At 36.4% G+C, this 26,642-nt stretch overlaps 1 protein-coding gene and 1 non-coding gene across 2 annotated transcripts; one reads left to right on the forward strand and one right to left on the reverse strand.

The window, feature by feature from the left end:
* Window positions 1–4,178: 4,178 nt before the first annotated feature.
* Window positions 4,179–4,252, reverse strand: TRNAA-CGC. Its single transcript has one exon. It is a non-coding gene; the product is annotated as a tRNA-Ala (tRNA).
* Window positions 4,253–16,988: 12,736 nt separating this feature from the next.
* On the forward strand, window positions 16,989–18,393 carry LOC112194855 (E3 ubiquitin-protein ligase PUB23). Its single transcript, XM_024335094.2, has one exon. The coding sequence runs from the start codon at window positions 17,077–17,079 to the stop codon at window positions 18,274–18,276; it is 1,200 nt and encodes a 399-aa protein (XP_024190862.1). The 5' UTR covers window positions 16,989–17,076; the 3' UTR covers window positions 18,277–18,393.
* The last annotated feature ends 8,249 nt before the right edge of the window (window positions 18,394–26,642 follow it).

Consider the following 26,642-nt stretch of genomic DNA (forward strand, 5'->3'; position numbering starts at 1 on the left):
CATCCAATTCATTAAGTTGAACCTTCCCCGCGTCACTGGCTTTGTTGATGTCGAAATTGAGCTTCTTGATTGCCCAATAAGCCTTATGTTCAAGCGCAACTGGAAGGTGACAAGCTTTTCCAAAAACAATGCGATATGGAGACATGCCTATTGGAGTTTTTTAGGCATTCCTATAAAAGCAATCTTTCATCTTCCATTTGTCTCAACAAAAGTAGTTGTCACCTAAGTGACAATTCAAATCACTTTTAGTCTCAATGACAAATTTACAAAATCACACTCCTTTCCTCTCGAAGCGAAGCATTTGTCATCACTGTGACATTATAAATCATTTCACTACTCACTACAAATCTCCAACCACAACAGCACGCAAAATATAAACTAAGTAAAACCAGTAATTCCTGCATAGAAAATTTGTTCAGGAGATCGCCTAAAATCACACAATCCAAAGTCATAGTAATCCCTGTATAGAGTTTAGTTCAGGATACTATATTAAAATCATACCAATAGAAATCATAGTAATCTCTGCATAAAGTTTAGTTCAGGAGATTACATTAAAATCAATCAATTCAGAGTATAGTAATCCTTGCATATAATTTAGTTCAAGTGATTATGAAAAAATCAAGCAATTCAATACTATAAATATACTAAAAATCAATACACATTCATCTACTCATGATAACACCAATCACCACAACATCAATCACTCAACAATAACCCACATCATTTACACCAAAATCATCCCACAGATTACCACACAGGTCAAATCAACAAATATGGAGGTATTTCCTCAAAACGCAATATCAAATCTCAAGAAAACAATAAAACTAATCACCTCAAAATATTGTTTCCTCATCTCCAACCACATCAAAACAATAATGAAATCATTTTCAAAGTATCATTTTCACATCTCAAAACCATCACCTCAAGTGTACATAGTACTTTCAAAAACTCAAGCCAACAATACCGTCTTTTCCTTCCAAATCATTTATTTTCCTCAAAATCACTTCACCAAACAATAGTGAACCAAAAACACAATTTGCTCAACTCAAAAATCATTTTATAACAAAACTTCGATTTAACTTACCCATGAACCCCGACGATTAAGCTTTTATATTTCAAAATAAATATTTATTTGCAATAGATATGATTTTACAGTTAACAATTATTTCTAATAAAACTATACATAACAATTCATCATCCAAAACGACGTGGGATTTACTCACCTCAATATTCCGCTGTGTCTTCACACACACACCGAGACAAGCATAAACCACAACAATCCTCTCAAATCAACAACGTCAAGCACTTAATCACATCAATGTCACACTCAATACAACACAAAGCACACAATAGTTTTAAAGTTTGAAACACGTGAACTTTAAATCGAAAGATACGTCAATCGAGATGAAAGCTCATCCAAGACAACCAAAGTCTTTGGAACACTTCTAGGATCAAATCGCCCAAAAAAAAGGACGATCCAATGGTCGGATCCTCACGGATCGAAAATCATACGAACTAAAACTGAAAATAACCTGACTAAACCAAAAGTTGAGCAAACACAAAAGTAAACATACCCGCAAGTTCGTATCGACGAATGGAGGGTAGCAGGGCAAAACAACTACCCAATAGTGACTAGTGAGCCCCACGCGCAGCAGGGCCGACTTCAAAACCAGGAAGATCAGCTCTACCCAACTTGTAGATCACAACACGAGGAGCAATTTTTGTAACTGGCACTAAGGCCGATTCAGATTAGATTGAGTTAGGTCAAGCTTGAAAATTCTTGACCATTGGACTTCAAACCCCGATTCCTAGCTCCACACATCAAATCGATCTTCAAGGCTTACATGGATCAAACTAGAAGGAACAGAGCTTCAAAACCCATATGATTTCAGCCGCGGCTGTGGCCTGAAGAGAAAGGACGAAATGGGTCAGTCGCCGCTGCTTTTCCATCGCGTGTGATGCAAATTGAAGCAAGCCAATGGCTGAGGGAAGATAGCGAGGTCGAGACGCGCCAATCTGGGCCAATTTCACCGCAGGAAGACGCTGGACAGCAAAGAAAAAGTCGGGTCGGGTCAGCCAATATTTGGGTCAGGTCAACCGGTATCCAGAGAGAAATCTAGAGAGAAAAATCTTCCGAAAAAATCTGGAAGATTTCCAAAAAAGGAAATCTGATTATATTTTCTAAAAATTCCTATTTATACTAAAATTTTCAAAAATGGAAATAACTTCCGTTGATCATAACTTCTTCATACGATCTCCGATTTTTGCGTACCGCATATCCACGAACTCGTATTAATGTGCTCTACGACTTTCATGGGAAAGTTTTCAAAGAAACCTAATGAATGAAAATTTAACTCTTGACCCCTTGAAAATAAAATGTTTCAAGTAATTATTTGTCAAAAACTCTTTCACTTCACCCATGAAACAATTAATCGCATGACAACCAACGAAATAAATTTCTGAATTCACACGAAAATTAAAAACTAATTTCCGTGGTATTACAAAATGTCTCCTTATGCACATATGACATCAAGTTTCAGTCATTTTTAATAAAAACAAGTCATTTAACAATCTTTCACCAGGTTACTTAAAATACATATACTATTAATCTAGTATTAGTAATAATGTTAATACTATTATGAAAATAGTGTTATAAATATTATATATATATATATATGTGGCTGTCCACTGTAAATGCTCATTAGTTATGTCCTTATGATGTAAACATTACTCCTATATAAAGGGATCTAATGAGAATGAAATACACACTTCTACCTCCTCCTATATTCTGTTTCTCTCTTCTATCTCTCTCTTATTCTCTAGTTTATAACACGTTATCAGCACGAATTTGCTCTTATTTTCTTCTTCTTCTTCTTTGAACTCTATGATGATCCACAAGCCTTATGGTGCAACAACATAGTTGCTTATGACCAAGGCTAATGATCTATGAGTTTTTCTTCTTTCTCTCCTAGATGAATATCAATTTTCATTATGCGATCATTTACATATATTTGTATGTATCTTTTATATAATATAATTGTTGAAAATTTATATTTCATATACAACAATGAGAACTACATGTTCTATTGCTCAAGACTCGAGTCCTCTGATCGAGTAGTCTTAGAACCTATGGTTCTATAGACATCACACGAATGTTTTTCTCGTGTGTTTCCTATGAGATCCATTGTTCATATTTATAAACTCTTCGAAACCTTTGTTTCGTATATGAATTTTTCATAGAACATATTGTTCTAATAATTATGGATCCTAATATATCTCATCTTTTCTGTTTGTAGAAAGATGACGCATCTAACAAAATTGGACTATGATTCTCTTAAAATTTATGGCAAGAACTATTTGATGCTGAAATTTACCTTATGGCTAAAAACCTTGGAAATGTCATCAAAGTTGACAATAAGTCATCTGTGCAAGATCTCGCCAAGCCTATGATTTTCTTGGGTTATCATCTTGATAAGACACTAAAAGATGATTACCTTACGGTGAAAGATTCACTTGAGATTTGGCAATCATTAGCTGATCGATTTGCTCACCATAAAACCATTGTTCTATCTAGAGCACGATATGAATGGACGCATTTTGCGCCTTCAGAACTTTAAATCTGTCACTGATTTTCAATTCCGCTAAACATATGATTACCTCCCAACTAAAATTATGTGGAGAATCTGTCAGTGAAGATAACAAGCTCAAAGTCTCTGATTTTTTTGTGGACAATGGAAAACATATTGATTACATGATCAGTGGCGGTTTTCTTGACACCGATAAATTTTAAGCCTATGTTTAGGCGTTTTTTTTGTCTCTATTTATTTTGTTTAGTCATTTTAAGCCTATGTTTTGGCACCGATTAAACATAATTATGTTTCATTATCTTTATCTGTTTAATCATATTTATTATGTTTAAATTACCTTTATTACAATTCTTTCATAATTGAATTTGTCATGAGTATTTGTTGCAAGAGCTACAATTATCATGATAATATTTTTAATTGCCATTATCTTGTAGTTATTGTTATTAATAACTCATTTTATTATCATTCTGTTACCATTATTCGATACTTACCATAGTTATTTATTTTATGCAATCATAATGAACATTTATTACTTATGATTATATCTACCTCATATGATTATGTCGTTTGTGAAAAAATAACAAAATTATTTTCCATCGCTGGGACTTGAACCCAGGTCTTTTTGGATGCGAACCAAATATCCTAACCAACTAGACTACAACAAATTTATGATTATTTTGTTATAATATTATATTAATGCATGTTTCAATTACTGACTCTAAATGAATCTGTCTCTATTTTAGAATATTCTGTTACTCACCAATTGATATCAACAATATCAATTACATTTTCAACAAAATTGAGGTATGTATTTTCATGAGTTTGACAACTTCAATTAATTTCCTCTTATTATCTTATCTGATAATTTAATATAAAATTGTCATTTTATAATGAGATCGAAACTACATGTTTCTTGATCCAATTATATGAGGACTTAAAATTCCTCGACTGATTGTTATACAATCAAATAGATCGAAATATCTTGTTTCTTGATCTCCAATTATGTCTGGACATTTGTCCCTTCTCTTTATGAGTACATGTGAAACTCTGTTCACTCCACTTTTAGAACATGCTTCTAATTGTGAAGACTCAAACCAAATGTTTTGAGTATGAGGGCTATGGTCCCTAAATCTATTATTATTGGAGTATATGCTTATACCCATATGGACTACTGTCCCAGACTCAAATTTGAGTATATAATTTTGACATTTGTTTTCAGTGTCAAACAATAATATGAACCACGTGTTCATTAATAAATTCATTTTGAACCATGAATGTTCATGATAAATATAATGACAAACATAGTTGTCTTGCATGCATATAATTCAACTATGGACATGATCCATTGCAATTGTTAATAGTTTTTCATAATTGATGCTTAAAAAAAGCTAAGGTAACAATCATCTCAAGAGCTGTAGATCTTGATTGATGGCCGGCTCCAACTGAGCTCATATTATGTTACATATATGGAATACCACTGCATATATTGGTGATGAAATTTCCACCGACTTTATGTTGTATTAATCAACTATGAGTATACTATTGTATACTATATCATGAATTAAAAATTTCATTGAGCCAAATAAAATTATTTTGGCATGACCAATGTGTCATTATTTTATTTACTATGTCATGTAAACTCATCTACATACATACTTTACATTGTTATATAATACAACAACAGTTGCATACCTTCCTAATAAGGGCATTATAATTTATCGCATAGTTGCGAGTTGTCACAATAATGAGACAATCCTCCCGCCATTAGGGGAAGAAATATCGTTCATAAAAATATGAATTGGTGTGAGATTTTATCTACCATATCTCATTTTAATTTTGAGAAAAAAATCTCAATTCATTATCTTCTTGACCTAAAAATTTGGGCCTGCCACCCACCAATGGATTTTCAATCCAATATTTATGAACACATATTTTGTGTGGTCAAATCTGATAGTCTTCCCGCCGTTAGGGGGAGGAAAGACTAATGTAACGGCACGAATTTATGTGGAATATATCCACCAAGTCCAATGTTTTAATCTCCCTATAAGGGAAGATTATACAAGCCCTATAACACTCGTTATGAGGTTATACAAAGATTCACATTCTTTAATTAATTTGTCCTTGAGAGACAACAAATGCCCTAAAAGAGGCATGGGCACCTGATATGAGTAAGCTTATTATAGCTAATGCATGCATATATTTTGAATGTGTGATAGATCTCTAATTGATGATCATTGATGACATCTCATCCGTAGTTGCAACTAAATATCATCAAGGGCTATATACTACCACGTTTCATTGTGTCGACAAATCATACTATTGGCCAAATTGGAAAGAGGCAATTCCAATGAATTTAAATAGTGTAAACATGATGATATACTTGGACTTTATCTACCCTAAAAATTACAAAGGGTGTACTGAAGTGAATTGAAATCACTATGACACAATTCTCTTTATAGAGACATGGGCATTCTTCTCCAAGCGACAACTTTTCTATAAGTACAGTGTTACATAGAGCTGTTATATTGACGAGAGGCTTATAGCAGGTTGTCATAGTTATTATGAAGGTCTTAAAGGCAAATTACTAAAAGCAAATCCTCAAATGTGTCATTATAAGCATATTGCTTAATCAAATCCTTGACCGATTCATATTGCCCAAGGGCAAGTCCATGAATGAGTAAAAGAGCTTAAGTCTCACTCATGAAATCAAAAGGTCTAAAGTTTCATAGATACTCATTCATTTACAGTCAAAGTAACTTATTGCCTCAATGAGTACTATGACAAGACTAAGAAATCGAATTCGAATCATGCTCACAATGTTGCAACATATTCTAACTTTCGCGAAGTTATGAATTTGTCTAAAGCTCATATTGAGCCTATATGAAATTATCTATTACACTAATTGATATTTATGGCTAAGTATGCCATACTTAAATTTCAATGATCGGAATATTGTATAAAGGTAAATGTGTCAATTGTTGTTCCTTTATATTGTTATTCTTTGCTGATATCTTTTTCTATAATTTGAGCATATGAAATTGGTTCTACTTGAGGTAAGATTTATAGTTTTATTGGTATTACCCTAACTTTTGCAGGAATTGCAATTCATGATGAGTCCCCTTTATGCAAAGCACACATAGTCTCACCTATGTAATCGACACACCATATCTAATATACATGGTGCATGTATTTTATTACATACATGATTGAAGCTTGCAAAAATTAGGGGGAGATTCTCATCAGGGGGAGCATTCAAAATATGCTACCTAGGACATATGCGCGTTGTACTCTTTTTCTCCTTCGACCAGGGTTGTTTTTGTCCCACTGGTTTTTTGTTACCTGGCAAGGTTTTTGAAGAGGCAACATTAAGCGCGTCCAACACCATATCATTTAGTGGTGAACATCCAAGGGGGAGTGTTATAAATATTATATATATGTGCATGTCCACTGTAAATACTCATTAGTTATGTCCTTATGATGTAAACATTACTCCTATATAAAGGGGTCTAATGAGAATGAAATACACACTTCTACCTCCTCCTATATTCTGTTTCTCTCTTCTATCTCTCTCTTATTCTCTAGTTTATAACAAATAGTTATATTTACATTTCCTAATATACATGTATGTGTATTGAAAACTAGAATATATGTACCTAATATTTAGATAATTGATAGTTTCGGTATTTACCAAAACCAAACCAACTTTTTTTGGTAATATTCGATTTCGGTTTTATCAGCTTCGATTACTAAAAAGTTGGTTTACCAAACTTAAAATATCGGTTGGTATTCAATCGGTTAGATAATTACCAAACCAAAATAGCAGCCTTAGTTTTTCCCAACTTCTCACTTAAGTGAAACACACCCTTTTGTTTTGAGCTACTCTAGATCTTACTCAGACACGCCTATTAATTTTGCACCTTAGGTACATGAAACTTTGCCATTTGTTGTTCCAGCCTACTTAAATTCATAAGCCCTACCTCAATTTGTTCCAACATTTCCAGCTTATGCTAATCATAATACTCAATTTCTACATCAACCCTATATGTATAATGTCATGTCAAGCCCCAATATCATGCAACCACCTCCACCACATTATTTCAATACAAATACTCCACCACAATAGCAATTCCAAACTTATCCAAATTTACCAGCCATGAAACAGATGAGACTTAAGTTTACTATTTTCAGTGCTGATGATCCAGTTTAGTGGCTTAATAAGGCTGAACAATTTTTTGAGTTTCATTAAATCCCTGAAGAGAAGAAGTTAGCAAAAGTTACCATGTGTTTGACTGATAAAGCATTAGACATTTGGTATATGTTCAAACATGAATTTCCTCACACATGATTAAGGTTGGTTGATTTTTGATGAGAGAGGTTAGTGGTCATAATGTAGTTTCTTATCAAGTTGCATTGGCCAGAATGACTCAAACTGGTAAGGTGGAACAATATAAGGAGCAATTCAACAGGCTTTCGAGAAAGGCACCAACCTTTTCTCAATAGGTATTACTATCTTGTTTTTTGGGGGGGATTGAAGAGTGAGATCAGAGCTAATGTTCATACTCATAAATCTAAGACACTGTATGAAGCTTATGAGTTAGCAAGGATTTATGAAGAAATGGACAATGGACACATGAATCAAACTAGAACAATGTTTTCTGGAAGAACCTCTTATGCAGGTAGTTCTAAAACACACCATAGGATTTCACCACCAACTGTAGTGGGTCAACCAGTTAGAATTCAAAGTTTTCAAACCTGAACTACCACCACATTTAATCAACCTACAACCAACAACAGCAATGTGGAGAACATGAGATTGCCACGAGCATAATATCACGAAAGAAGGGCCAGAAATCAGTGTTTTTTATGTGAAGATATATTCAAAATTGGTCATAATTGCATAAAGGGATGAGTTATGATTATTGAAGTGGTACAAGAAGAAATAGAGCTTCCAAGACCAGTAATCAATGAGATGATAAAAGAAGTTCCAACAGAAGAAGAAAATGAGGAAATTAAGATCTAGTTGCAAGTTATGTGTTAGCATTGAAGTCACCCTCAAGTGTAAGAGGTACAAGTTCATAGAATAGGAGATTTAAGTTATTCACAGCTAAACTTGAGGTCAGATTCATTTTGAAGGAGGATGAAATGTTATGAAAGTAATACTTAGTTTTCATGTTCTTATTTTAACTATCATTGCTAGGGAAGTCTCCATTACCTGCTTGACACGTGTCTAGTTGAGAGTCTGAGCCAGCTATACAGCTACTCTTGCCTTGTAGAAGAATTCAAGCTATATATGAAATATCTTTCTAATTTTTCTTAGATTTTTCTTTGCAAATTTGTAGTTATTTCCATAGTTAGGGTTAGTACCCTAACACAAAATTTTAGGTGTCGCGTAGCACCCTTTTTTTAAAATTATTCTTACTATGTTCATAAGTAAGTTATATAATAGGATTTAAATACTTGTTACTCTCTGTACTTTTCTCTGTAAAACAGTTTAGTCCCTCACCTTTTAAATTAAATAGTTTAGTCCTTATTATTTCTATTTCTCACACAACATGTCCAAAATGACTATTATACCCCTCTTTTTTTATATTATTATTATGTTCTCTCTCTCTCTCTCTCTCTCTCTCTCTCTCTCTCTCTCTCTCTCTCTCTCTCTCTCTCTCTCTCTCTCTCTCTCTCTCTCTCTCTCTCTCTCTCTCTCTCTCAAATCCCTCCATAAAACTCTCACATCTCTCTCTCTCACCGGAGCCAAACTTAGAAGCGCTTCCCCTGTAAGCACTTCTCCACGACTCAAATCCAAAGCAAGTTCTTTTTTTTTTTTTGAATTCGATTCAAACAAGGTGGAAATCTACAATCAGTGATGCTCTGCAGTCCAGAAATATCTGAAATTCAAATTCGGAATTCCTAGGGTTTGATCTGAAATCCGAATTCAATGATGATGACGTTGTCGAATCACTTGCAGAATGGGATCGAGGTGCCGAAGCTGGCCTGGTCTCACCTACCGAACTTGGATGAAGCCGAGAACGACGTCGTTGGGTTAAGGAAGAAGGACGATGGCGGCGCCGGTTTAATTTGGGGTTTGTTGGAGCTGTTTTGTTTTCACCTCCCAAACTAAGATGAATCACTTACAATTCTAAGTTCAATTGCTGGTTTAAATGTTGGAGATTTGGGTTTTGTTTTCGCCTCCCAAACTAAGATGAATCACTTACAATTCTGAGTTCAATTGCTGGTTTAAATGTTGGAGCTTTGGGTTGCTTGAAAATGGGATCGGAGCTGGAATTAGGATTGGGGAACTGGAGCGGGGATTTGTGGGACATGATGATGTCGATTGGAACTCAGTCATCATCGCTGCCTATTGTAATCACGATTGAGAAACGAAAACAAAGGGAGACGGAAGGCAAAGAATTCAACGGTGGTGGTAGTGAGAAGAACCTGCAGCGGTGATGGATTAGATGGGTGGGGTGGAGTTGTGGGTGATAGTGGAGCGTGCGAGGCACATGCATGCCGGCTCCAAGTTCTTCTCAAGGATTTGGGTTTGGTCTTTCCGAGGTCAGTGCGGACGAGGAGACTGGGCAGTAGGGGGATCGGGTCGGGGATGATAGTCTGCACTAATGGCGGAGTATGCCTACACCAACTCTGTGTGTGTGTGTGTGTGTGAGAGAGAGAGAGAGAGAGAGAGAGAGAGAGAGAGGGGCAGAAAATATAAATTAAAAAAAATTAAAAATAGAGAGGCAAAAAAAAGGAGGAAGTGAGGGTATGGTCATTTTAGATCTGTTGCAGTTTAATTTAAAAGATAAGGGACTAAACTGTTTTTTAAAAAAAAATTTGAAGAGTAATAAGTATTTAATCCTATACAATATCTCAGCCTAACAAAAGTATAAGTTAGATTCTTTGAGTTCAACCAGCATTTGAGCTCCTCCTTGGGCTTGGCAAACTTGATTTTAGGACGTTGGGGTCAATTCTTGGTGCCAAGGCTCACACATGTTGGTAATCTACTAGCATCCACACGAACAGTCGTATCTATTTGAAGATCGGAATGAAGGAGAAATTGATTTTTGATAGAAAGATCCCATATCTTCTTGAAGATTTCAAGTTGAGAGTACTTTGGGCTTAAATACAAATCTAATTCTTAAGCTAGAAGAATTTTATCACGCACATTATGAATTTTATTATCAAATTCGTTCCCTATAAGCCTGCCAACCGTTGTTAAACTGTTTCTAGTAAGTTTCCAACTAAACTCAACAATGAATTTGATTAAACCTAGCTATTAATCTTGTTATACGTACGTTCTAATTTAACCTCACATGGCATCCACAAGCCAAGAGTTACACCTCTCAGCATATCATGGTTACTCGGATCCAATATAGGTCATGTTTAAATTGATCCAACATACTTTTAAAGGTTTAAGTAGTTCTACCTATACTGCAATTCTATTCTTGTGCCATACAAGACCGTGATCATACTCTACAGTATGGAACAATATCAAACTCTAAAGCTTTCACTATCGCCTTGATGTATCTCTTACAAGGAGCACCCTCCGAGATGTTATTGAAGTTCATTCAACTTCGGGCCAAAAACTTTACTGAAAGGTTATGAGCTTATTGTGAATTCACGAGTCAAAAAAAACACCCAATGATGATTCCTTGTAGCATTGATTTATGAGTAAACTAAAAAACTCTATGAGCTCAATTAAGACGACCTATGGTCCCTTAGGCGGTTAGACAACAAATTGTAACTACAAAATTTAAAATATGTTTGATTGACATTTTGGTAATCCGAAACGAGTATACATCTTCATCTCATAAGACTTTTTTTCATTTTATTTTTGCTTTAAGAAGTTATTGTTTCTTCCATAATTTCATTTGATAAAATATTTTTAATGGTAATTAACAGCCTCTTTGTTTTACATAGAGATTAGAGACGCATCAAAACCATCATAACATTCTGATAATAAGGTTTAGAACGAGCAGTAAGATTTTGAGTTGGACGATCGTATAAAATTATTACAACTAAACACATTACAAAATTTGCTTTGGTTAAGATTAAATAAATAAAAATATTAAAAAAATAAAAAAGAAGCAGACTTTCCAGTTTCCACAGTCGGTGATGATTGTGTTGAAGTTTCAAAGTCACTTGTGATGTGATCAGTGATCTACGTGCTGCTCTTAGTCGGAGTGAAATCAAAACCATTGAATGTATTATGGCATGATTGAATCCCAGGTATGACTGGCTGATCACAACATGTGGCAATTGTTTTTTTTTTATACGCAACATGTGGCAATTGGTTATAAGCTGACTTTGTATTGAATTTAAATTCTTTTTAAGATGGGTGGTTAAATTTGATTTTGATATTTTTTTTTTTAGTGAAATACGTCAATAGAACCAACACACACCTATGCAGTGTATCCCAGCATACCCAGACTAATCACTGCACCGCAGACGCATGAATCATTGGGTGTTTTAACTAACTCAGGTCCCTCAAATCTGCTGGCCACTGGATGGAGCTGGGATTCGAATTCTAGACCTGAGGGTTCCAGACTAGGCAGTTTGACCAACACACCACACCACGTGGTTTTTGATTTTGATACTTAAATTTATAAAAAAAAAAAAATTTGTGTGACTGTGTCGATAGAAGTTATGAATATCAATCAATATTACATAAATATTAATTTTAATAACAATTAAAATGTCAGTCAAAGAATAATAAGCTCAAATTACTAAAAAATAAAAAAAATTTGGTCTGGAAAATTACACAAATTTTTTAGTGATTTTGAAATTTAACCCTTACTTTTTTCTTTTTTTGATAAAAAGTCTAATCCTTGCTTAGTTGACTTTCAGCTTTAACAAAAAAGAACTCGGGTTTCACACGGTTGATGCACGCAAGAGAGCATGAGGCAAAGTCAGGCCCACAGGAATAGGAATGGGGATGAAAGCTGAAACACGTCCACCTCCATCACTCACTCTCAGCCTCAAGAATAATCAAAATCAAAGTTTACAGCTTGTTCAAAATGATGAATGGATAAGAACGAGCCGGCGCTCCTCCTCCTTGTGTGGCTGGCGGTGGCGGACTTGACGCTTCGTGCACGTGTTTGCGACTACGCATTCCCATGCCCCCACAGAACGGCCAGCCTTGAGCCCTTGACCACTCTCAATGCTGTGGGCGATCACCTAGGTTTAGCTACAGTTGCTAGTACTAAATATAGCAGCTTACTACTGGGTGGGATATAGGACACGCAAGCAAAATCATGGCTGACCTCTGAGAGGCAAGTCAAGTCATCATTGCCCATCCAATACTGTACCACTGCATTAGCGCATGGGTACTGATGGGACTTTGAAGCATGCATGCATGCATAACGATGTCTATTGCGTCATGCATTTCATCACTACTTTTAAATTTTAATTAATCCATTACTCTTATGATTAGCTTCGAATCCGTTGAAGATATAGAGTATACAACTACTAGTGTATAATTGTAAAGACAATATATACCAACTTGCCCAGGCAGCATAGGTCAAAATTTTTTTGATACAGATTAACCATAAATTTTTTCTTATCAATGTTTTATATCCCCCAATAAAATATCATGTTTTGATCCAATGAAAGAGAATTTGACTATGAAGGACGTCGACATTGATTTTGCCCTATAGTCATTCTTCAAAAGAATGATGATCTAATAACAATATTTTTCTCTATTCCCTCTTCCGCGCCGCATACGCCTAAAGACAAACTCAATTCCCTCTTCCGTCTGATTGCGCGTCCTTGGGACATCATTGTCAGACGGGATCCTTCCATAAGTTCATCTGTTAGGTCACCAGGTCACCCACTATTCACTGCTTTTTAGTGTTAATTTTCACCCTCTGGATCACGGGCACAGTTTTCATGGTGACCTGCATGGGTCATCAGGTCACTTTGCAAGTCACGATGGTGACCCAAGGCACGAAATACACTATGCTCATGACCAAGAAGGTGAAATTAACACTAAAAAGTGGTGAATAGTGAGTGACTTGGTGACCCAACGGGTGAACTTGCTCTTAGAGTGCTGTGGCTGAGCTCGCGGGTTTATTTGGGACCGGAGTAGGGAGGGAGGGAGGAAGAGAGATCACTGGCCATGAATCTGATTGGGTTTAACCCGATTGGGCTAGGCCAGAAGCAGATTAATTAGCGATGGGTGTTTGGGGGTGGTCGGAGCTATATTTTGCGGCTGCAGGTTGGGTGGTACAGTGGTGTCTCTCTTAGAAGGGAGGCTGGGAATTCCAATAAGCAATTGATGTCAAGGCGCGATGTTGCTTTGGATCAGTGGTGCTTAAAGTGACCAACGAGAGGGATTCAAATTTACTCATCACCAAAATTAGATTCAAATTTGCTTACCACCAATATTTTAGTGGTGAAACCACCACTCAATATAAAATTGTCAAGTGTTATAAAATATAATTATAGTTAATCATGATATTTTATTAAAAGAATATATTTTAAGTATTAAATTAGTTCTATATGACGTGAGAAGTTTTAATAGGGTGGTGATATCACCACAAACTAAAAGTGGTGAGCAAATTTGAACCCCTAGTTGGCATGTCGTTTATTTTCTTGTCTTTATTTACTTTTGTTTTTTGGTAGATTGTGGCTTAGAGCATATTTAGCAATGCTAGCTATTTTTTAGTCAAATTTTAGCTAAAAAGTTATTTTAGCTAAAGTAGCTAAAAAGTTATTTTAGCTAACCACTTTAGAATTACGTCTACATCAATGCTCTCTATTTTAAATAGTTTTGAATTTATATTATTTTTTAAATGAAGATTAAATAGTTTAAATGTATTTATAAATTACATAAAATAACTTAAAATGAATGTTTTAAATTATAGAAAGCATCATCCCGCTTTCTATATTTAGGAGCGAGATAGCTAAAAGTTATAATAGAGAGCCACTTAGGAGTCTGGTGTAGCTGCTAAAATAGATAAAAACCTAAACATGCTCTCCAAAATAGCTAAGGAGCCAAAATAGAGAGTCTGTTAAAGATGCTCTTATGCCGTTAATAAGACCTTTTCGTCTCATGTAGGGTGATGTGAGCTCTGTCCTGGCATGCGCGCTGTGTGTGTCTTGTCTAGCTTAGTGAAGTGGCGCGTCATAGTAAAATGGACGCAATCTAGTCGCAGGATAATACATAGTGTGGTCGGTTTGTTTCCACATCAGCAACATAGTGGGAAAGCTAAATTAATTGTATTATTGCTTTTCGTAAGCGTTATATTTCTAGTATGTCACCGTTATGTTAAAGCAAATGGAGAACCCAATAGAGCTCTCCTTGGTAATTGGTGCATGGTAGAATACATAGTTGTAGCAAAGATGTCTGATATTATTTTGGGAGGTTTTCTTAATGCTTATCATAATTTGAGGTTTAGGCATAATGTCCTTCCTTATATTCTACAATTTCATTAATCAAGACTTGAGAGCACTGACACCGGCTCTTGTTTCATAAAAAAAAAAAAAATGATCTGATTGTCGTGGGAATATTACGGTTGGGTTTATCTACGCTTAACCATTCTCGTTACATGAAAAGTATACGGACCTCCTAACATTTCGATCACCAGTTAAATCACTTAAGTCCAAGGTTAACTATAAAAGGCCAAAAAATGAGCTCTAATAAAAAATAAAATAAAAAATTTGTTTTGACACTTTTTTTTTTACTATCCAAAAAATGCCATAATGTCAAAGAAAGTTTTGAGGAAAGGCCAGGATAGTAATATTTACAAATGTTACTGTCATTTTCGTTGATCTATATATTACTAACAAAATGAACAAATAATATGAAGTAGAATCCTGAATTTTTCATTAAAACAATAAACATGAAGTATATATACCTTGTTTTTTGTTTTGGTTTATTAATAGGCGTTCTTGTACGTTTTGGCATTGTTTACAATGTTTTATTGGACTGTACGAGGACAAAATCAACTATCAGCTGTTCAAGTTGCCTTCAAAACCTCGTTGCTATAATTAAAATACTGTCCCATAATTCCCATGTAATGTCAATCCTCGTTATCATGTGGTATGATTCTAACACGTACAATAATTTGTGCCGCACTTTTGTATATATGAGCTTCTACGTACGTAGCTGATGATGTAATCTACTTTTAGTCATCAAATTGTGAATTTTAATTAAGATGTACATGCTCACAAACATTTGATCTAAATTTGAAGTATACTAATTTTTTGTTGAGATCGAATAATTGATCTGGTAGCTTTTTGCACGAGAATAATAATTATAATAACAAATTTAGAGAGGGTATGCATATGCTTTTGTCTACACCTGCCAACAACTTTTTTTATTTTTTTGGTATAGTGATTTCTCATTCAGCAAAAGTTAGAATTGAATTTCCATTGTAGTGTACTGGTGTTGTTATTGAAAAGTTTGCGGGAAAAGTGGTTTCCCTTTTGTTTGTTTCCCGTTAATTTCTAGTTGGATAACCTAGCCGTTGTTATTTACCTGATCAGTTTTGAACTTTTACCATTTCCAGCAATGAAGGCAAATGATTGTGCATAATGATTCATAAAATCAAAACCACCAGTAAAACCCACCCTAGCTCCCTTTACTTTCATTATGAATCAGTACTTTGAGTGGAAATTATTCTATGCACCGACGGTGCAAATGACCCAACACTTATAAGATGATTTCAATTCTTGATATTTATAATTAATATTTTTATTAATAACCTAAAAGTGTATTTAATATAATCTAACCATCCATTTATGTCGGTACAAGTGCACGTCAGTGCACTGAATTCTCCCTATGTCAGGGCAAGTGCACTTCTCGTTACGGGGCAGGTGTTGTTCTTGCTCGAGTCGTTTTCTATACACAAACATATATACGTATACTTCCACTAAGATTGACTTGGACAAACGCACATGTTTTCTTCGCCCCGATCACATGTCATGCGGTCCAAATTTTCTTCCACGTGCCAAAATTAAACTTGGCCCTATTTCTGTATTTTGCGTTGGTCAATTTTAATGCCAAGTAAACCCTAGGAGTGAGCAGCAGCCAAGATTGTGCGTTCTATACCCTAAAATACAGCTATGCCCCCACACCCATTACACTTTGTCGGCATTCGAACGTAAAAGCACGAGTTAGAGAGAGAAACCCCGAAAAGATTAAGCACTGGGTTAAGTATTCTACATAGAGAAAGTCAAAAGGGCAGGGTTTAATGTGCGATTGCAATTCACCTTGTGCCCTTTATATTTAATCATACACAGGAAATAATGACCTGGTAAGGTTCGTCAATCTTGAGCCTTTCAATACCTTAGAAAAGTCTTCATCCTCCTCTACTGTCTCTCAACGCTCTCGTATTTCCCGTGTTTTGACTTTCTTATATTTGAAGAATCCCAGTCTTCGGCTCACTATATATAACATCTTCAACCCCATTCACAAACTTCATCCATCTCCAACAAACGTTAACCAACAGCTTCAGCAATAACAACAACAAAACCTTCTCTCTTTTCTCATCAAATGGAAGAAATCGACGTTCCATCATTCTTTATCTGCCCAATTTCTCTGCAAATAATGAAAGATCCGGTGACCATCTCGACGGGGATAACCTACGACAGGGAGAGCATCGAGAAGTGGCTGTTCTCGAGCAAGAACAACACCTGCCCCGTAACGAAACAAGTAGTTTCCGACCCCGACTTAACCCCCAACCACACTCTCCGGCGGTTGCTCCAAGCTTGGTGCACGCTCAACGCTTCTCGCGGCGTCGAAAGAATCCCAACTCCAAAGCCTCCAGTCAGCAAAGCTCAAATCTCCAAGTTATTAAACGACGCCCCGAAGTCGCCACAGTCCATCACAAAATGCATCCACAGGCTTAGATCCATCGCCTCCGAGAGCGAGGCCAACAAAAGATCCATGGAATCCGTAGGCGCAGTTGAGTTCTTGGCTTCGATACTCCTTAAAGGAGATAGTGAACAGCAGGCAGAAGCACTGAGCGTCCTCTACAATCTCCAAGTCTCGGAATCCGCACTCCGGAGTCTTCTAGGCAAAGAGAGCGAGCTCATCGAGTCGTTGGTGAGGCTCATCCAAAGCAGCACCTACGAGTCGAGAGCTTACGCCGTAATAATTCTGAGATCGATGTTCGAAGTCGCCGATACAATGAAGATGATCAACTTGAGACCCGAGTTCTTCTCCGGAGTACTCCAGGTCTTGAGAGATCAGATTTCCCAGCAGGCCTCAAAAGCCACATTGCAACTGTTGATCAAGGTCTGTCCTTGGGGGAGAAACCGAATCAAGGCCGTGGAAGCCGGAGCCGTTAATGTCTTGATCGAGCTCCTTCTGGATGCTTCTCCCGACAGAAGGACTCACGAGATGGCAATGATGGTGCTCGACATGGTGTGTAGCTCGGCCGAGGGCCGAGCCGAGCTCCTCAAGCACGGGGCTGGGCTTGCGGTGGTTTCGAAGAAGATAATGAGGGTTTCGAAGGTGGCAAGCGAGAGGGCGGTGAGGATTCTGTTCTCGATTTGCAAATTCTCCGCGACGACCAATGTTTTGCAAGAAATGCTGCAGCTGGGTGTGGTGGCAAAGCTTTGCTTGGTGCTTCAAGTGGACAGTGGGAGCAAGACCAAGGAAAAGGCTCAAGAGATCTTGAAAATGCATGCAAAGACATGGAGGAACTCTACTTGTATACCAAAAAATTTGATTTCTTCTTATCCTTCTTGAGTTTTCAGAGAAGCTAACCTAATTAGTTTCTCATTTTATCGACTTCTTCACCTTTTTGTGTACATAATTGATTGATTATACGATTAGACCAATTAATGATTATGAATTATAGCTCCACAAGTGTGTTCATACCCGGTTGTTTACTGTATTAGCATATTTCGTTAGACTCCTGCTGATCTTCGAATTCATGCAATCATATGCAAATCACACATATCAAGTTAACATCCTGATATATGCTAATTTATGTATTTGTCTAAAGGTTAATTACTTCAAAGCCAGCATAGTAAGGTCATGTTATTTTTGTAAAGAAATGAAGGCCTGTGATTTTGAAGTATGGAGTTCCAACGGATATGTTTCCTCCTTTTGGAAAAAAACAAAATCACAGGCCTTCAAAATTTGGAAATTTCTGGCAGGGAAGTGATCGATCATAAATGAAAAGCTATGCAAGTAGTTTGGAAGTTCTGGGCAGCCTTGATCTTGTTCTTGCAAATTGATTGGGAAATGGTCCAAATTGCACCAGCAGCTCCTAAAAAAGAAAGAACTAGGTAGGTTAGTTAGGAGCTAAAGTTCTCGCTTCTATAGCTAGCTAGCAATGTGGACTTTCTTCAACGTACAGCCAGCGGCCAGCGGCCTGATATATTAAATAGTCTACCATCTTCTTGGAAGTGCTTATACAATTAATATGCCCATCTTTGTGGACCGACTAATTTAGGTTTTACATTCCTCTACTGTTCATTTTTACTGTTATGGATTAGAACTGTGATTATTAAGTTCTATATTTTATAATCAACTTCCTTCTTAGCAAAGAAAAGTACAACTAAAGCACCAAAAACAAGTGCAATATATCTTGATATATAACTAACCAACCGCCCATACAAATCATTATGACTATTGTTAATTTTTTATTTGATAATCGATGTGATTACTTGTAAACGTACAGGTGATGTGAATCTAATTCCTAAGTGTCACATTATAGATCAAAATTCAAGTATGTATATATTTTTTTTCCTCAAACTAAGCCAACTTAGACCGTGTAAAGAATAATTTGCCTTATTTGAAAAAAAAAAAAAAATAAAGATAATTGTAGCCGGAGTCCAACTCATCTACTTACTTAATTTTTTATACAGTTGTGCTCAATTATTTTTAATCTAAATTCAACGGGAAAAAATAATAAAACAGCTGCAATGAGTTTATTTCTCTATCATTCTTCATGAAAACAGTTGATTACAAATGAATGAATAATTGATCGAGTATGTGAACATCACTGATTTTAGCCTTTCACTTCTTCTCCTCTAAGATAAAAATTTTGTTCATATAATATATGGAGAATATTATTGTCATTACTCTTATATATATCTCATAGAGGAATGATGCATCATCTTTAGTTCGAGAAATGGAATCGTGACAACTCCCGCATGTGGTCGCGCTTGTCTCCTTATCAATCTTTGCATGTTAAACAGTTTTTGCAAAACATTTCTATAATCTTGCTAAACATATAAAATGAGAATTAAACTAGTTTATGACTTTCAAAAAATTTGATTCAGCTTAGGTAATTGCCTATACTGAAAGTCCACATTTCCAGTACAAAACTCTTTAGTCTCTCCTAGAGATGTCAATTTCAACACGACCCAATAACATGACTTCAAAACCTGTACAAAATGAAGCGGGTTGAACCCGCACGATTAAAAGGCGGGTCGACCCACCATGACCCATTTAATAAATCGGTCGGCCACGGGATCAACCCGCTAATACGAAGTGAACTCGTATAACCCGATTATGTTATACTTCTTTTTGAAATTTTAGACGTTGGGAGAATTTGATCATAAGATTAGACAATTTGAAATATTTTGCTTTATAATTATTGAATTTAATTATTGTAAATTATATATGATTATTTATATTCTTAGTCTTGTGGAGTTTTTAGTGAATTTAATTGATTTATGCATTTTTTTTTAGTTAAGTGGGTCGCATTGTTAACCCTTAAATGGGTCATTTTGTCTAACACGACACGACCTATTTATTAAATGAGTTAAGCGGGTTAAAAATGGATAACCCGTTTAATAAATAGGTTAGGCTTGGATTTAAAATTTTGACACGATTATTAAATGGGGTGGGTTTGAGTTTGTATCTTGCGACACGATAAATACATTGACCTGACATGAACCCAACCATACACGACCAATTGACAGCCCTAGTCCCTACCGCCCTTATAAGCTATACAAATACAAAAAATTCAATAAACCTTTCATTATACACAAAAAAATCGGCTCGAGATAGTTGCCTCTGCTATATCCATCCCCCTGAATCCGCTCTTGAGTGGTGCTCCTCCCTTTTCCCTTTTTTCACGAAATCGGTGGTGGTGGAAAAGGTGTCTACCATCTCCTTATTTTCTCCTTTCTTTGGTCGTTATTGGACTGAAATTACTCAAGAGTATACTTTTCATGGATCCCTCATTGAATAATTTGGTTCATTAAAATCAATAGGGACCATACATAACATCCCTAATTCATGAAACCGTTATCTGGCATGTAAGTATATAATTTTTATACACTTGTATAGAAAAGTGGTTGCTGTGTACCTTGTGCCGAGTTGTACAGCACATGTAGGTGAAGAATATGGTAGCAAGAACAAGTCCCTAAAACAGCAGTGTCAAACAAGCCCATAAATAAAATACAACTTGTCGGCGCCGGAATGGGAGGTATAGTTGACAAAAGGAAGCTCCCCAGACGCGCAAGACACAGCTTGCAAATGGAAATGCAACACCTGGCGTATACTGTCAACATCATTCCGAGTAGTTTATCAAATCCGACAATATATCTACGTGATATCAACATGAATATACGAAATTAGAATCTAGAACAACCATATATATAATATATGCATGGCCCCTGTCATTGATATCAATATTGATATCCACTCAAGTCATAGTCACTCACCTCATTACCAGTCAGCATTTGCAACTTCCGAGAAATAGTATCCATGGAATTCAATTAATTTCCACGTCCGTTAGCCAACATGACATGATCGACAACGTAGCAAATTAGCAATATATAAACCAAGTACCCTTTTCATAAAAAAAAAAAAAAAACCAAGTACAAAATATATAAAGAGTCTACCGTTGTACCAAGTCCCATACATGCATATATTTGACTGGATGACAGCTTCTTCTCAATTTATGTATTTTCTATCAATAATGCATTTTTATTTTTATTTTTATTTTAGAAGATGTATATCACCAACCACACAATGTGCAATTGACATAACATATACATCTAAATGTTGGACCCTAAAAAGGTAGAAAATGATATTAGATAAATCCATAAGTGCCAAATCATGTGGTTTAAATTGCCCAGCAACATGCATATATATCAGCATATATATGTTGTTTATTTAGCATATATTGTTCATGTTCGTTCATATTCAAAAACTCAGAATTGTTATCTCTCTCTCTCAAGAAGAGGGTGGCTAGGGTTTCTTTGGGTAAGCTTGGAGGCTCTCATCCGGCGGCTCACGTGCCGTGCCAGACTTTTAGCCTTGTTGGTAAGCGGTGAGTACAGCCGGGCGGGGACGTTTTTTGATAGCCGTTTCTCAGCCTGTTGCTGCGGCGGCGTGGCACGAACCTTGATGAGCTTGCAAGCCTTGTGGTGGTCCTGCATCTTCTGATCACTTAGAGGCTGTGGCGGGAGCAGTCTGGTGGTACTGGCATTCTGTCCCTTGATCGGCGGTGACTTGCAGGATAGTGTGAAGTGGAGTTTTGACGGGCTCTTTTGGATCGAAGTTCTCCGATCTGATATGGGTGCTTTAGAACCATGCGGGGGGGAAGGTGTTTTGGGGGAGGTGGTGCTTCTTGTCGGCGTGCTGGCGATAATGGAGGAGTGGATGGTGGCCAATGGCTACTCGTGGTGGTGGCTAGAGTCTTGTAACAGGGTTGGAGGTGTGGTGGCTGCTACAACTTGGAGTTGGCTAGGGTTTGAGTGCTTTTGGGTATGGGCTTTGCTTTGGGCCCAACTTTATTTATTTTTTTTGTTATTTCTTTTTGTCTAATAAGGCTCCCTCTTTTACGGGTGGGTGCAGTGGGCCTTGGCCTTGTATACCTTGTTTCTCTAGGACGTCACAATGTGCCCAAAGATCAGTACTGATGTACACCATGAGGGTCTTAGGCGGATGTACTGATTTTTTTGGTGTTGTAGCTTCTTAGTGTTCAAGGCGCAGTAGTCTAGGTTAGTAGTCATTTTTATGTGCGATCAGTGCACTACTTGAGCAATGATTGTAACATGAGGGGTGTTGGTACCCTTCATGCTTAACCGAGTGAGGTTGTATGATTTTATATCAATGGATCAGTCTTCTGTTACCCTAAAAAAAAAAAACAGAGAATTGTTCCACTTCTTGTGCGCTCCTGCCAAAACAATTGAGAATCCTTGTATCGTGGTTTATCCCATTTAAGCTTAGGTTTAGGGCTTTTGTTAAGTTATGTCTAGTTTGACCTCTAAATTTGATATTTGGACCTCTAACTTTTTCAATTATTAATAGATTTTGTCAAATCATATGAAAAGACAAATAAGGACAAAGAGAGAAAAATGAAAAAGAAGAAAAAACAAATACGCTCTCCAAATATAACAGTCACTTAATTTTTTTTCCTGAATTTCCTTATATTGCCTATGTAGTTTTATAATTTACCAAAAATAATTAAGTAAAAATAATAATTATCATTTAATACAAAAATAAATTCAAAACAATCTGATATGAAATTTGCTTAAACTAAATTCATTCAATATTATGATGCTATTACTCGATCTTCCAAACCAAAACCCTTGAAATCCTTCTTTTAACATATTCGAAGGGATTCCAGCAACATATCAAGATCGAGAACCAATCATCTGATTAATTTTGGTGGAGGAGGGACCTATTCATAAGAGAGCAAAACTATATGATTTTGATTCATTCTTCTTCTCGTGGTTGAAGATACTGATAAAAAGTAGAGTAATAAATTATTGTATCTCATGTTCAAGGGTGTTTTGGTAAAGATAAGAATGTCTACTTAGCTTTTTAAGTAGGGACTGTGACCACTTACCCAATTTCATATTAAAAATTGCTCACTTACTTCATTAAGAGTTTTTTAACCTCATTTACCCAATCTAACATCTATTGACAATATTGCCCTCATTTTGATTTATAAATTACACTCATATCTCTCTCATCCCTCCAATTTGTGCTTTCTCCCTCTCTCATCCTCCGATCCCGATCTACATGGTCCTCTCTCTCTCTCTCTCTCTCTCTCTCTGCCATGGCAGCTCCGGCGCCCAACCACAGGCTTCCGGCCAACACCTCCATCAAGTCTCCACTGCCATTAGAGAAGATCTCAATTGTCATGGGTCCCACCCCAAGCCAGCCCCAAGATCAGTGCACTGCATCCGGATCCGAATTGAACCTCCGAGTGCCGCCGTCACCCAAACCACTGATCCAACGTCCATTGCCACAACTCAGCCCCAACGGGGATCCGACTCCGCTCCCTTTACACAACCACGCCCCGACCACTTCGTACAACTGAGAAAGACGAACACGTCCCGACCCCAGTCTCCCGGCCTGAGATAAGCCAATCAAAGGCTAGTTCTCCAACCCAAGCAGGTCGCATCTTCCGCCGCCCAATCCGATCACGACCTCCAAACCGGCGCTGGGGAAGCACCTGCAAAAAAACCAGCCGGCCTCACACTCCGGTGGGTGCCCAGAGCAATTTCTGGGTGTCCAGAGCACTTTTTTTTTTTGGTATACTGTGAGCTCCAAGAATGGGGAAGGAAAAAAAAAAAGTGAACGTGTACAATTGAACATATAAATTGATCAATTGTGTCTGTAGTGTATTCATTTTGGTTTTGGAAGTTTATGCAATTCACTTGAGGGCAATAATATGATTATTGGAGGGTAATAATATGATTATTGGGGGCAATAATATGATTATTAGGAGGCAATAATATGATTATTAGGAGGCAATAATATGATTATTGGGAGGCAATAAAAAGAGTATTGGGAGGCAATAATATGATTATTGGGGGGTAATAATATGATGGGCTAAATACTGGTTACTACCTTGTAGTTTAGGTCCAAAATCAATTCAGTCCCTGGACTTATAATTTCATCAAAAACACCCCTGCACTTTCAATTTTGATCTAATAGGTCCAATTCGTTAATATTTTGTTATGGGTTCAAGTTATAGTTGGATTATTTGTTGAAAAACTATTTATTTTTAATAGTAGGACTCACTCTTAAATTGACTAGAGGTGGCTTGCAGACACCACATCATAAAACATAGGTCATATATGAGCCACATTAACAAGTTAAATAACTCAATTGTCTGAAAACTAACAAATTGGACCTATTAGATCAAAACTGAAAGTGCATGGGTGTTTTTGATGAAATTAGAAGTTCAGGGACTGAATTGATTTTGGACCCAAACTATAAGGTAGTAATCTGTATTTAGCCCTAAATTATGATTATTGGGGAGCAATAATATAGTTACTGGGTATTATTAAGGGACAATAAATTCAGACGCCGAAATCAGGTCACCAGTCCGGCAGCTAGATTAGGAATTCTGGTGACCGGTGCCAGAGTCCATCACCAGAGTCCGCAGCCGGCCACTGGTCACCACAGTCCGACAAGGTCTCCAATTACTTGTCTCTCTAAGTAACAAAGAAGGAGAGCGCAAAATTGTCACAAAAATAAATAAAAAGGAATAAAAAAAATACTTAATTGGGTATTAGGGAAATGATCTCTTAGAGTGTTTGGGTAAGTGGGCAATCTCTTAGAGTGTTTGGGTAAGTGGGGTTAATTAACCCCAAAATTAGGTAAATGATTATTTTTCCTTTCAAGTATTCTAAAAGACAAATTAAAGATGTAACAAGTAGAAGAGGTCCAAATAGTAAATTTGGAGATCAATCTAAAAAACGGGGTGGTTCGTTATGAGGTGTGGGACACAAACAAATGGCTTGGATCTAATCGCTCAGGTACATATCAAAACGCCTATAAATTGTGATTATTCACTATCGAAATTCGAAAAGACAATTAATAGAGATCTTTTAAATTTTATCCCTTGATTCTTGTGTTGTTTTGTTTTGTTTTGATTTTTTATTCATTGTCGATTTGTTGTTACATTTAGGCGTAACCACTTACATACTCACTGTAAGGCACTTCAATAATAGCTGCATGCAAGCATGACCAAGGGTCTAAAGCTTCTTCTCTAGTCACTACTTTAACATTTTTGAGGAGTCAAACTTTTAGTCAAACATATGGCCACGGTTGTCTGAGGGTCTTTACCCCAAAAAGCCCAGATTTTCAATAATGTTGAGTGAACCTGCTCATTCACCCCTCTCCTAATTAACTACTCACCTGATATTTATATTATTATTAAATAAAAAAATCAAAGACATTGTTTTGGCGCTAACCCATGCCTAAAGTCAGACCTGACATGAGACCCGTAAATCGGCTGTCTCAGGCACAGTGTCTCGTCGGAGCCTAATTTCTTTTTCTGGGGGTATTTAAAAAAAATTATTATGTAAATAAAATGTAAGTCTTTTACTAAACAATAAGATTGGTTTAGTTTGCAAATTGCATTCTTTTCTTTTATGTTATTCCTAGCCTAGGTTAAAATCCCCTTTATGTTGTGCATTTATTTTTCTTTTCAATTTTTTTTTTGTAAATATTTTTTTGGCTATTCTTTTTCTTTTCTATAAAAAATATGGGCCCATTTTTATTTTTCGCCTCAAGCCTTAAAATCTCAAGTTCAGGCCTGCCCATGCCATTTCCAAACTCCAATCTACTCTTATTAAAAACTTGCAATTAAATAACCTCAATTTGAGGTTTTGCTGGTGTTGGAGATGCAGACCGTTTGACTCTATTTGGGATCCTTGATTGTTATCTTTTCATTATTTGAGAATCTAAGTTCTTTGGTGTTGGAAAGGACGAAGCCTCAAATTGCTATTGATTCCAATAGTTAGAGAACTTGAGGAGTAACAAGTTAGACAATTCGGTGTTGGAACTACAATCGTTTATTCATTGATGCAAGTGGTCGGGATTGTCAATGATCATCTTAGAACATGCTTCAGATATTGTAAGTGTGAGGACTCAGTAAAAAAGAACTTGAAACTTTGAGATTAATTCAGTGCATAGGAATTGGCCAAACGTTTTTTTCAAAAAAAAAAAAATTCATTAAATTAAAAACGATTACATTGGGCATATCAAACATGTTTAGAAGTAAACACAACTCAAAAAATGGCTTGCAAATAGAGCCAATAGAACAAACAAGATGTACTACACACCAACAATTTGATCTAAGACAATTAGGCATGAGCACGAGCTGGGTTTGTTGTGAAATATCA

This window comes from Rosa chinensis, chromosome 3, assembly GCF_002994745.2.
Source record: "Rosa chinensis cultivar Old Blush chromosome 3, RchiOBHm-V2, whole genome shotgun sequence".
NCBI lineage: Eukaryota > Viridiplantae > Streptophyta > Magnoliopsida > Rosales > Rosaceae > Rosa > Rosa chinensis.

Coding starts and splice junctions, on each gene's coding strand:
- LOC112194855 (XM_024335094.2), top strand. CDS start 17,077: ATGGAAGAAATCGACGTTCCATCATTCTTTATCTGCCCAATTTCTCTG.